At 65.6% G+C, this 11,906-nt stretch overlaps 1 protein-coding gene across 2 annotated transcripts; it reads right to left on the bottom strand.

Annotated features, from left to right (window-relative positions):
- Window positions 1-300: 300 nt before the first annotated feature.
- On the bottom strand, window positions 301-11,432 carry ARHGAP27 (Rho GTPase activating protein 27). 2 transcript variants are annotated; one of them, XM_082779139.1, is made up of 16 exons: window positions 11,287-11,432; window positions 10,501-11,093; window positions 6,136-6,567; window positions 5,810-6,025; window positions 5,247-5,357; window positions 5,069-5,136; window positions 4,874-4,961; window positions 3,696-3,800; window positions 3,183-3,281; window positions 2,446-2,539; window positions 2,201-2,320; window positions 2,020-2,118; window positions 1,681-1,758; window positions 1,427-1,561; window positions 1,233-1,338; window positions 301-1,065 (listed from the first exon to the last, which is right to left on the bottom strand). In XM_082779139.1, exons 2-16 carry the CDS (start codon window positions 11,071-11,073, stop codon window positions 888-890), a joined length of 2,502 nt encoding a protein of 833 aa, XP_082635265.1. In that variant the 5' UTR covers window positions 11,074-11,093; window positions 11,287-11,432; the 3' UTR covers window positions 301-887. The 2 variants fall into 2 exon arrangements, 1 of the variants encoding a protein (XP_082635265.1); XR_014319057.1 differs by lacking the exons at window positions 301-1,065; window positions 1,233-1,338 and having other exon boundaries at window positions 1,681-1,817.
- Between the last annotated feature and the right edge of the window lie 474 nt (window positions 11,433-11,906).

Genomic DNA, 11,906 nt, shown 5'->3' with positions numbered 1-11,906 from the left:
GCCCCAAGGTATCCCCGTTACATCCCAGTGTCCCTACTGCATCCCCAAATGCCCCTGCTGTGTCCCAGTGTGTCCCTGTCATGTCCCAGTGTCCCCTCCACATCCCAGCCATCCCCTCCATGTCCCAAACCACCCCTGCCATACGCTGACCCGTCCCTATTGCAACCCAAAGCATTGTCACCGTGTCCCAGAACATCTTCTCCATGCCATACAGTGTCCCCATTACGTCCCAAAGCATTTATGTTGTGTCCCTGCTGTGTCCCAAAACATCTCCAGCACGACCCAAAGCATCCCCAAATGTCGTACTCCAAAGCACGGGGAACATGGTCACCAGGGTGGCCTGCACTCTGACCCTTTTGGGGACACCAATTCTACCCCCTCCTCAAGCATTTCCTTCTTCCTTATGGGGTACCAAGGGCACACGCTGTCCCCAAGGGCCACCAGCAGCAGAGCCAAGAGGCACCGAGCCCTCCTGGCCCCACTCGGGGGGACAAGAGCTTGGGACACCCCTGTGTCCCTGCGGCGGTGGCCACCTGGCCTGGGGTCCCCTTGGGTGCCCAAATGTCCTCGTGGCTGAACAGGCTCTTTATTTGGGAGCACCGATGCCGGCCATCGGTCCCAGCCACGGCTCCTCCCTGCCCTCCCCATCCCAAGGGGTCCCATCCCTGGAGGGTCCGTGCCACCATCCCCAGTGGTGTCCCCATCCTTCCAACCATGTCCGGGAGGCTCGAGCCGGGCCACCGCGCACCAGCGCTGCCCATCGCCAAGGCGCCAGCCACTGTCACCCGCGCACTGTGGTGCCAGGCAGCCGAGTCCTGCCCCAAGTCCCCGCCACTTCGTGTCCCCGCCGCTGGGCTTGTCCCCGTGCATGTCCCCGTGGCCAGGCATTAGCCGTCGGGGAAGATGTAGCTGTACTGGTTGAGGATGTGCTCCACCACCTGGTTCTGGAAGACCATGTGCATGGCCATGTTGCCCTCCTCGCTCGCCGGCCGCAGCAACGTGGGGCCGAAGACGATGGCGACGCTCTGCACCGACATGCGGTTCTCCTCCTTGTACTCGATCACCCTGTGGGGACAAGGGACGGTGTCACCACCAGGCCCCTGAATGTGGCCCCCCACCCATGAGGTGGCTCCCTCTGCCCTTCTGCCACCATGGTTTTGGGGAGAGCTTGTGGTGGCTGCGTGGGTTTTGGACGCTGGTGGCTGGGCAGGAGCAGGGACATGCGGTGTCACCTGCAGAGGTGCCGGAAGAGGAACATCATGGTGTCGTGGTTGGCAGGCGGGAGGGAGTACACCAGGTCACGGATGCAGCGTCCCCGCCGCGCCGGCTCCTGCATCTCTGCAAGGGGACAGAACAAAAAAGGGTGATGGCTCCACCGGCTGGAGCCATCCCTTTCCCTTTCCCTGTCCCTGTCTCCGTCCCTTACTGATGGCAGCGATGAACTTGTCAAAGTGGCTGAAGGGGACAAGTGGCTCAGGCAGCTCGCGGAAGAAGAGCTTCAAGGCACCGGTGATGACGTGGATGTCCTCCCAGCGCCCATCGTCCAGGTCCAGGTGCTCATCTGTGGGGACAGGGTGGCACCTCAGGCTGGTCCTGGGGCACAGCTGGGGTGGGGACACTCATGTGTGTTCCCAGCTGTGGCTTTCAGCCCAGAGGGGACACCCAGCATGGGGACCCTACCGTGGTCCACTTTGTAGCGCAGCTTCTGGATGGTGGCCAGGTTGCCACTGACCCTGTACAGCCCATCTATGTCCAGCCCTGGGGGATGCAGACAAGATCCTGGTCAGCCACAGCCACCCAGGTGGCACTGCCACCAGCTGTGGAGACAAAGTGGCACTGGTTGCCATGACTGTGCCAGCTCGCAGCCCTAATCCAGTGGTTTTCATTGAAAACCCAACCGGATTCCCCATCAAACGTGGTCTTCCCCAGCGAGGGGAGTGACGCCAGAGCTGGCACCACCCCGCCACCCTGTCCCTTTGTCCCCTGGGCTGTCCCCGTCCCCAAGCCCCATGGCGGTACCTCTCCTCTCCACGGTCTGGATGCACTGCTGGACGAAGCGGGGCACGGTGCCGCGCTCCCGCTCACACAGCACTTGCAGGGAGCAGCCGAAGACCTGGTCTGGAGAGGACACGGAGAGGTGAGCATGGGGGTGAGAGCAGGGGGACACTCAGCGGCGGCTGTGCCTGCGGCGGGCCCCTACCCTTGATGTAGCCCCGCTCACGCAGGGACTGCAGCGTCGGCCGCCTCTGCAGGAACTTGCGGAGTTTGTTGCGCACTTTGCTCGAGTCGCTCTCGGCCGTGCCCGCAGCCTGCCCAGACGCTGGTGGGGATGGGGCAGGGGGTGAGCATCGCCCGTGGGGAGGTGACAGAGGTGATGTGGGGTGGCTCCCCACACCCCACGGATGGCTCCGACCGTGCTGTGAGACAGCAGAGCCACCAGCTCACCTGCAGCCCTCCTCTCCTCGCTGCCCCCCAGCTTCTCCCGGGACCCAAATTCCGTCCCGCTCTCGGCGTCCTCCTCGGCAGGCAGGTCAGTGCCCTAGGGAAGGGGCAGCATGGGACAGAGTCCTGGGGCCACAGCACGGCTGTGGGCAGAGGCAGCCCCGGGTCCCCCTGCTCCAGGCCCTGCTCCAGTGGTCAGGTCCCAGCGGCTTCTGGAGGTCTCCCAGGAGGAGCCCCCGCAGCCTCTCCTGTGCCAGCTCCGCCACCGCCAGGGCACAGAAGCGCTTCCCGGCGGTCAGAGGGCACCTCCCGGGCCCCGCTTCGTGCCCGGTGCCCCTGGGCCCGGCTCCGTGCTCCCCGCGGGGATTTACGGGCATGGCCGGGATCCCCGCAGCATCCAGGCTGAGCAGCCCCAGCTCCCGCAGCCTCTCCTCCCAGAGGAGCTGCTCCGGTCCCCCCACCTTCGTGGCCCTCCCCTGGGCTCTCTGCAGCCTGCCTGGCCTCTCTGGTGCCGGGGGACCAATTTACCGAGGGTGGCCCCTGCCCCATCACCCAGACCACTGGTGAGGGTGCTGAGCAGGACTGGACATAGCACCGACCCCTGGGGAGCTCCCCGTTACCAGCCTCCAACCAGGCTTCGTGCCACCGACCTCCCCCCCCCAGGTCCAGCCGCTCAGCCCCGTTCGGACCCATCCTGCTGCCCACCCATCCCGCCCACACGGCGCCCGCTTAGTGCTCACCAGCCGGGCGATGCTGTCTGCAATGGCCTTCTGCCAGGTGACGATGATCTGCTCTGAGTCGTGCTGGATGAGGAACTCGGAGCCCTCCCGCGTCCTCAGCTACAAGAGCAGCAGTCAGGTGAGGGCCACTGGGCTGTGGCCGAGAATGGGGCGCAACTCATTGCACCGATGGCCCCAGTTTTGGCCTTTTGCCCGTGAGCTGGGTGCTGCCCAGGCTGGAAATTTCCTCCCCATGCCAAGCTCGAGAAGAGAACCCTCCCCAACCCCTCCGAGATCATGGCAGTGTCAGCCCCCAGGGGGCAGCAGGGGTGGCCCTTGGTGACATGTGGCTCAGGAAAGGCACTGCAGCACGTCCCCAGCGTCCCCACGGTGATAAGTCACAGCAAGTGCCACTCCAGGGGAGGTTGTGGCGTTGGCAGACAGGCAGGTGGGTGCTGGCTTTGCCATACAGCCTGCAGTCCCCACTTGGTCCCCGCTGGGTGACCAAGGTCCCCACGCCACCACCGAGCTCACCTCCAGGACGTGCTTCTTGCTGGACTTGTCCTTGCTGGCCCAGGTGACAGTGGCCCCACGCAGCTCCACCGTGTGCTCCGGCATGGTCAGGTTGCCCGGGTGCCTCTGCGGGAGCAAGGGGACAGGGTGGCACAGCGGCCAGTGTCCCCATGGGGGACCGCGAGCTGGTGCTGGCCCTGCACTCTGGAGCTGCTTTTGGCTTTTCTCCACCCAAAATGCAGCCATTCCCCCCTTATGGGACTGCCATGGGACATGCCTGACCCCAAGGGCTCCCTGCTGAGTGGGGTCAGGCATTGCCCTGTGTTGAGAGCACTGCAGCCGCTGGCTGGGGGGGGTGTAAAGCCACTGTCACCCGGTGGGGACAGCCCCTGCCCTGCACCGAGTCCCAGAGGTGAGGGTCTGTTGGTGACAGCCTTGCACTGGCATGGTGTTTGCATGGGGGCGGCTGAGCCCTGTCCCTTGCAGGCTGCTGGGTGCATGTCCTGTGCCCCCTGGGGACACTGCGGGGTTTTAAGGGGCACTGGCCATCTCACCTGTGTCCTGCCCTTGGGGCTGCTCTGGGCACGCGCCCCTCCAGCAGCCCCCATCCACCCACATCGCAGGGTACCGGAGCCCCCCCCGCACCACGTGTCTGCGGTGGGGACAGTGGCGTTCCCCCCGCTGTGGGGTTGGCCTGGCCCCATCCCTTCCCTGCAGCACCGCAGGGTGTTGCAAGCCTGCGGCACCGCGGCAGCTTCTGCATTCGGTGTGGGCTGGGGGCTGGGCTGGGCCCCGCTTCCCCCAGCAGCGGGCTCGGTGTGATGGCAAAACACCGGGCACAGCCCCTGCACGGCTCGGACACACCGTGGAAGTGTCCCGCTGCCACCACTGCTGTGTCCCGCAGTGTCACCGCACCCTGCCCCTGCGGGCTCTGTTAGTGAAATGTGGGTGCTTGCTCTGCCCTGCTGGTGCTGGCCCTGTCCTATGAGCACTGGTCCTCTCCCATGTTACAGCCCTGCGCTGCAGCTGCTGTCCCCATCACATGGGTGCTGTCCCTGTCCTGCAGGTTCTGTCCCTGTCCCATGGGTGCAGCCCTGTCCCATGGGTACTGGCCCCATCCTGTTGGTACTGCCCCAATCCTGCAGGTGCTGGCCCTGTCCCATGGGTTCTGGCTCTGTGCGGGGCCCCGTGGCGCTCACCAGGGCACCAGCAGACGAGTGCTTGGAGTCCTTGAAAAAGGTCAGGATCCCACCCTCCAGCACCGTCCAGGACGAACTCCAGTTTTTCCTGGGGACGAGATGGGGGGGTCACGTTTGGTAACAGCACAGGCACAGGTGTCACCCCGGCCACCCCGGGCTCGTGTTGTGGCTGGAGGGGCGTGGGGGCACGCTTACCGCAACCGCTTCCCTCTGTCCGCTGTCTTGGTCCTGTTGAGCACGCCGGCCTTGTCAAGGCTTCTGAACTGGAAATTCAGGCACGGGGTCGGGGGGGGGGGTCAGCTTTGCTCCTCGCAGGCTGGAGCAGACCCCCCGCCCTCTGCATTCCCCAGGGTGGTGGCTCCCTGGTGCTCACCTTCTCCTCCTTCAGCCCCAGTGCCGCTGGCGTGCAGCTGGGCCAGGCGAGGAGCCCGCTGTCCTGGCTGGAGCTGCTGCTGGCGCGGTGCTGCCGGCTGCCTGCCGGGACCTGGGGGACAGCGACCAGGTGATGCTTGGCTCTGTGCCCACTGCTCCCCAGGGCTGCTCTCCCCGCTCATACTCCCCTGAGGATCTTGTGCTTTGCCAGCCGTCCCCATCCCCGTCCCCATCCCCGTCCCCATCCCCATCCCCGTCCCCATCCCCATCCCCATCCCCATCCCCATCCCCATCCCCATCCCCATCCCCATCCCCATCCCCATCCCCATCCCCATCCCCATCCCCATCCCCATCCCCATCCCCATCCCCATCCCCATCCCCATCCCCATCCATTCCTGTCCCCATTCTCAGCTCCATCCCAATCCTCATGCCCATCCCTGTCCCCATCATTTTTCTTGTCTCTCATTCCCATTCCCAACATCCTCCTCCTCCTCATCATCATCTCTGTCCTGGTCTTTGTCCCCATCCCATCCCAACCCATCCCGTCCCATCCCGTCCCCATACCGTCTCTGTGCCGAAGTGCTCGGGGTAGCCGGGTGCTCCCTCAGGGTGGCTGTGCCCATACCAGCCCGGGGATGAGCCCAGCTCCTCAGGGTACCTCGGGGGCAGATAGTGAGCAGCCCCCTGCTCATAGGAGCCCAGGGGCGAGTAGTCCTCCTCGGGGTAGCCCTCCAGCTCATCTGGAGACAGGTCAGGATAATCCGTTTCCGGAGTGGGCGGCTGGGGAATGGAGCAGGGTGAAGGTGGCGCTGGCACCAAGGGCGTCCCCACTGTGTCCCCGCCGTGTCCCCACTGCGTCCCCGCCCCCACGCGCCCCGCAGGGTGCTCACCCGCTGCTCCATGGGGCTGCACGGCGTCAGCCCAGGGTACATATCCTGGGAGCTGTCGCCCGTGTGTGGGGGGTCCCACGACGTCTCACCTGTTACCGAATTATAGAAAAAAGCCTGTCCGCTGGCTTCGTCCACGTACTGGCCCCACTCGGCAAACTGCGGGCTGTGGGCGAGCGAGGAGGTGGGTGAGGCGGCGGGACTCACTCCATCTTCTGCCTGCTCAAAGGGGCAATCCCATGTGGTCTCGCCGGTGACTGGGTTGTAATAAAACAAGTGTCCAGAGTCTGTGTCCATGTGGGTTTCCCAGTCTGTCCTGGAGCCGCAGGGCTCCTCGGGCGCTGGCGGGGCCGAGCTGCCCGTGGCGGCTTCCTCCTGCAGCTCCTGGATGTTGAGGTAGACGTGGGCAGGCGGCTCCTCCGGCTCCTTGCGCACCTGGGGGGGATGGGGACGTGTCACTTGGGTGTCCTGGCTGGTGCTGGGGTGGCGAGCGGCTTGTCCAAGCCTTGGGGACACGGCACGGATTGTCCTGTCCTGTGGGGCCGGGTCCTGCCCTGCTCTGGTAGCGGGGATGTCCTTCATGCGTGGGCACCAAGCAGTGGGACCCTCGTGTGGGGGTGAGTGATGGGAAGTGCTGGCAGCTGGGGGGGTGTTGTGGCCCCTGGAGTCATCACCTGCACCCACAGCGCCTGCACCCCGAGGTCTGAGCTAGCATTTCCTGCAGCCCCAGCACCAACACATGTATCTTCTGCATCCCCTGCCTCTTCCTCCTCACTCCTCACCAGTGTTGCAGTCACTGCCACCAGCACTCCACCCGCCTCACCAGCCCCCACTTTACTGTCATCTTTGGTGCCCCCAAAATCTGCACCCCAATAGCAGCACCTGCGTCACCAACATCCACATCACCTGCACCCCTGGCCTCTGTCCCTGCACCCACCTCATCTGCGCCCCAACCTCTGCACGCCAACTGCACCCACATCACCTGCACACATCTGCGCCCACCTCGCCACCACCCCACTCATCCCCGCCCACGCCTCCAGCACCCACAGCTGCTGAGCTGGGGCCGCCAGCCCCAAAGAGACGCCTGCTTCCAGCCGAGATGGGGCTGCTCAGAGAGGTCAGGCTCCCCTCCCTCCCCGGGTAGGACCCCTCCTCCAGTCCTACCCAAGCTCTCTGTGCCCCAGCCCTCGCCTCTTCCCCATTTTGACTTCATTGCTTGAGGTCTTACTGCATCTTCCAGCCTTCGAAACCAGCCCGCAGCTTCCTGAGCCTGCGGCGCGGAGCCAGCCCAGGCCCCACGTCCCTCTGGGCGACAGTGCCAGGTGGTGGGAACCAAGAGGGAGCCCTGTCCCCACTCCCAGTGACACCCAAGCAGGGCTCAGTCCGGATGGGGACATGTCGCCGCGGGCTTGGTGGCCAGGAGCAGGAAGAGGTTGCAAACCCGCACTCTCACCCTTTGCTCTCCCCAGTTTTACAGCCCCTGAGCCTTCCTGCAATGGCAGCAGGGACAAAGTTTCCCCACCACAGCCCTGCCTTTCACCGGGGGTGGGGGAGACAGCATTCAGCATCCCTGTGACACCCCATCACCCCCTGCAGCAGCACGCTGGGTGACCCATCACCCCCACACCAGCACCCTGGGGTGCAGGGGAAGAAACACAGAGTGAGAGGCCACCCTCATCCTGGGGACAAGGGACACAGGGCAGGGACAGGGCACCTGGTGATCCTGCTCTCCCTCCCCCCAGCCCAGAGCTCCCCACTTGCTCACACCGTTTGTACCTTTGGTTGTTTTGCTTCCCCAGGGGGTAGGAAACCACAAGCTGGTTCCTGTCCCTGCTTGGGGACAGATATTTCTGCACCCACTACACCCACCCGCTGCCTCCTCCGGCACCCGCAGAAAATTCAGGGAGAACCTGGGGTCACCGCACAGTGTGCCAGGGCTCCCCAGGTGCTGGAGCTCTCCCTGCACCCCACTACAGCTGGGTCCCCCTCGAACCCCTCTCTGGGTCCCTACCTTGCCCAGGTGGAGCAGCCGCGACACCCTGCTGCGGGAGCGCTGCAGCACGCTGCCGGCCCGCTCACCCATCGCGGTGGGCGCAGTGGGGCCGGGGCACTCCGACGGGCGCAGTAGGGCCGAGATGCTCTGGCACAGCAGCGCCGCCGGCCAGCCCCGCTATGGGCCCGAGCGCATCGCCCGCTTCCTGTTGGCTCGGTGGGGCGGAAGAGCGGTGGCGGCGAGCGGAGCTCCCCCAGATGCGGAATTAGCTCCTGGGGACATTTTTAGGCATTCGGCGGTGGTGGCTGCTGGGACCGTGCAGGGGAGAGCAGCTGAGATGCTGCAGCAGGGATGTGACAGGCACCATCCTGGGAAAACTTCCCCCAGCATAAAGTTTTCTCGGCTGGGATGGGTTGGGAGTGGGCACACCAAAAGCACAAGCATTCAGGAAGGTGACAAATGCACGTGAACACCCGTGTCGAGGCAGCAGCTGTGGGTTGAGGTATGGCAGCTCGTGGGCTGCAAAAGCCAGCTGCTTTGAGCAGCCGTGAGGTTTAGCAGTGCCGGTGCACGCAGGGCAGATGCAATCCACTTTGGGACCCTGCTCACCATGGGTGAGGACAGTAGGGAGACACGGTTTAACTGTCCCCAGAGCTGAGCCCACCCAGCTTTGGGGCCATGGGAGCTCAGGGCAAACAAAAGTGCCTGGTCCTTATCTCCTGCTAGCTTCGCCCTGTGGCCCAGGCCGGTATCGATGGCTTTAGATGAGCAAAGAGCACCGGGAAGCAGCTGGTGCCTGCTGGGAACACTGGGGAATGTCTCCTCTGGAGGCTGCAGAAATCCAAGCAGCCCAGGGGTGACCTGCCCCCCCCAGAAAAACAACACACGGAGCTCTCTTCCTCGGCATGGCACAGCTGGGGTTTCAGCTCTGCTCCAACAGTGATAGATGGGGTGCAAAGCCTGGTCCCCAAAAGGAACCCCCTTTTCCCCCACCCAAACACCCCCAATATCAGCCCAAGGGAGTGGGGGACACCCCGAATGCCTGGGCTGCGGGTGCTAAGCCCATGGGTGCTGCGGGTGTGTGCGTGGGGTGACGCCCCAGGGGTGGTCCTGAGGGTGAGGGTGACACCTTGGTCCTTCCCTCCCAGTTGTCACCCACAAGCACCCTGCACCGGGAGTGACCCAGGGAGAGGTGCCGGGGCTAGGGGTGAGGGGACGTGGGACCCCTCCACCACCACCGTGCCCCAGCCGCTGTCACCACTGAGCAAGGGGCTGCGAGGCACCCCCCCCCACCCTCGGGTGCCCCTTTTGCAAAATGTGTGCAGGTGGGAGCAGCACCTGTATCCAGGAGTCCCCAGGAGGGCCCCTCGCTACTTACTGGAGTGGGGTGAGAGTCGGTTTTGGGGTGCCAGGGCGCCCACCTGCCTGGCCCCAGGGTGCACCCAGCACCTCCCTCCTTGCTGGGTGCTGCCTGCAGGTGAGACACCCGCCCCATGAGGGAGGAGTTGCTGCACTTCCCTGTTAACCCCTTTCTGCCTCTTCTTGCCCCAGAACAATGCCAGGAGGATTCACAGGGATTCTGACACCCCCCCATTCTGTGCTGCCACTCTGGCTTGGCATGCTGGCTCTGTGCCCTGCTGGGACTTGTGCCCCTTCTACCTTCTAGGAGGGATAATTCAGCCCTCGGGACCCCGGCTGTGCCCCAAATCTGCTCCCACTGCCCAGCCAGGTGGGGTTGGCCCCCCCACAAGCCCCTCCAGTGCCAGCGTGAATCCTCCTGTGGGTGGGTTAGGATGAGAAGCAGGAGGGGACGGTGGCAGCTGGGGGCAGCATCGCTCCCCACAGACCCGTGGCCAATACTGGGGTGAGTGGGTGGCTGCTGTGCTCTGGACCCCGTACTGCCCAGGACCCTCACAGCCGCTCTTGGCACATCCACACCACCAAAACCTCAGGGCACACCCTGCTCCTGGCCCCATCCCCCTGCCTGTCCTGCTGGACTGTGACCCCAGGGATGGGGAAACTGAGACACTGCGCAGCAGAGGCTGGTTTTGGAAGGGACCTGGGGGGGGATTTCTCACCTCCGGTCACAGTTGTGGCCCAGAGCCGCCCTGGCGGGGCTGGGGGCTTGGCCCTGAGACACCCGGCACTTCCTGCAGATCAGGTTTGCCCCGTGGGGCCAGCTCTGCGGGGAGCCGCGCGGGGCCCCAGCAGTGGCAGCGGTGCCGGGGGGCCCCTGGGTGCCGAGCCCCATGGGGTGCAGGGAGAGGACAGCGAGGGGGAGCACTGTGCTTAGGGGAGGGGCCCCAAGTGTCCTGCTGTCCCCCCGCCCCCTCTACACCCTACATTTGGGGACAGCACCAGAGACCTCACCGTACCTGAGCTATGTGGCCAGACCTCGGCTGCCTCGCCGTGTCCGTGTCCTTGCTGGGCACGCAGAGGGTTTCCGAGCGGCTCTTGCTGAGCGGCCGAGGGCGTGTGGGGGGGTCCCCATGGGGTCCCATGGTGGTGGCACCGTGTGGCACCGGCGTCGCCCTGGGCAGGTCATCCAGGGACTGCGTGGGCCTCATGGGCTCGGCGGGGTGGGGGCTCTGTGCTGGGGCTGCCCGGAAAGAGCTGAGGGTGGGTGGCAAATCCCCTCTGGCCGTGGGCGCTGCGCTGATGAAGCGGTACTCGTAGGCTGCCGGTGGCTCCGGCTCCGGCTCTGGCTCCTCATGGTAGAGTGGTGCCGGGGAGGCGATGGGGGGCAGCTCCTTGACGTACTGGGCCGGGATGTAGAAAGGCCGCGCGTCCCGGCTCTTCCTCACGTGCCACCAGTGGTCGTTGGTGCGCTTCAGCAGGACGTAGCGCTCGTTGGGCTTGATGGAGACCAGCGTCCCGTCCTTGGCCCGGTACTCGAAGCCGTACTCCACCAGCACGTAGACCTCCTCTGGCGCCCCCGCTGACTCCATGGCGGGCCCAGCTCCTCCGCCTGCGGGAGAGGGCGCAGGGATGGGGCTGACGGCTCCTCCCCACCCGCCCCGGGGCATTTTGGCAGCCCCGAGCCCCTCTGAGGGACCCCCAGCCATGGGTCCCCACCACCCTGGACGCCCCGCGCTATCTGCGAGCGCCCAAACCTGCCCAGAACGTTCCCGGGCCCATCCCCAGCGTCCCCCAAAGCTCACCTGGGGCGGCAGCGGGGCCCGTCCCGGCTCGCCCTGCGCTGCTGCTGCACGGCCCTGAAGCGAGGGGGCGGCGGGCCTGGCAGCCCGGCCTATTTCCTCCCCGGGAGGGAGGGAAGGGGTGATGGCGGAGGGGACGCGAGGAAGCGGCTGCTCGCGGTGGTTCCTGCTGCAGGAAGGGCCCTGCCCGGAGGCTGAGCTGGATCCGGCCTCGCCGGGGCCTCGGCCTCCACGGCGGGCAATGCCGTCACCGGGCCCGGGGGTCCCCGCCGAGGGGCTTGTCTGCAACCCAGGTGTGGGGAGGATGCTGTGGGGTGGGGGTGGGTGCGCCCTGGGGAACCCCCGGTGTCAGGGAAGGGAGAGGGACAGGGGAACGGAGGTGGCACCTCTCATGGGAGATGCTGAAGGACGGGGGGAGCAGGTGGGGAGGGATATGGGGCTGGGAATGGCAGCACAGGGACGGTGCCGCAGCCCCGAGGGTGCTGAGGGCAAGTAGAGGGATTGGATGGGGACTATCCCCCGATGGGGAAGCCGGCAGTGTGTCCCACACCGAGGGACAGGGAGGCACCCTGGGGTGCCAGGAAGAGCACCCCAACAGCCCGCACTTCAGCTGGGCACCCCGC

The sequence above is a fragment of the Aythya marila genome (genome assembly GCF_965140915.1).
Source record: "Aythya marila genome assembly, chromosome: 25".
Lineage (NCBI taxonomy): Eukaryota > Metazoa > Chordata > Aves > Anseriformes > Anatidae > Aythya > Aythya marila.
The sequence above is the reverse complement of the archived record's forward strand: the minus strand, read 5'-3'. Positions and strand labels throughout refer to the sequence as shown.

Coding starts and splice junctions, on each gene's coding strand:
- ARHGAP27 (XM_082779139.1), bottom strand. CDS start 11,073: ATGGAGTCAGCGGGGGCGCCAGAGGAGGTCTACGTGCTGGTGGAGTAC. Junction 2,540..3,182: donor CAGACAGCATCGCCCGGCTG/GTGAGCACTAAG, acceptor CCCCTTCCCTAG/GGCACTGACCTGCCTGCCGA. Junction 2,321..2,445: donor CGAGGAGAGGAGGGCTGCAG/GTGAGCTGGTGG, acceptor CATCCCCACCAG/CGTCTGGGCAGGCTGCGGGC.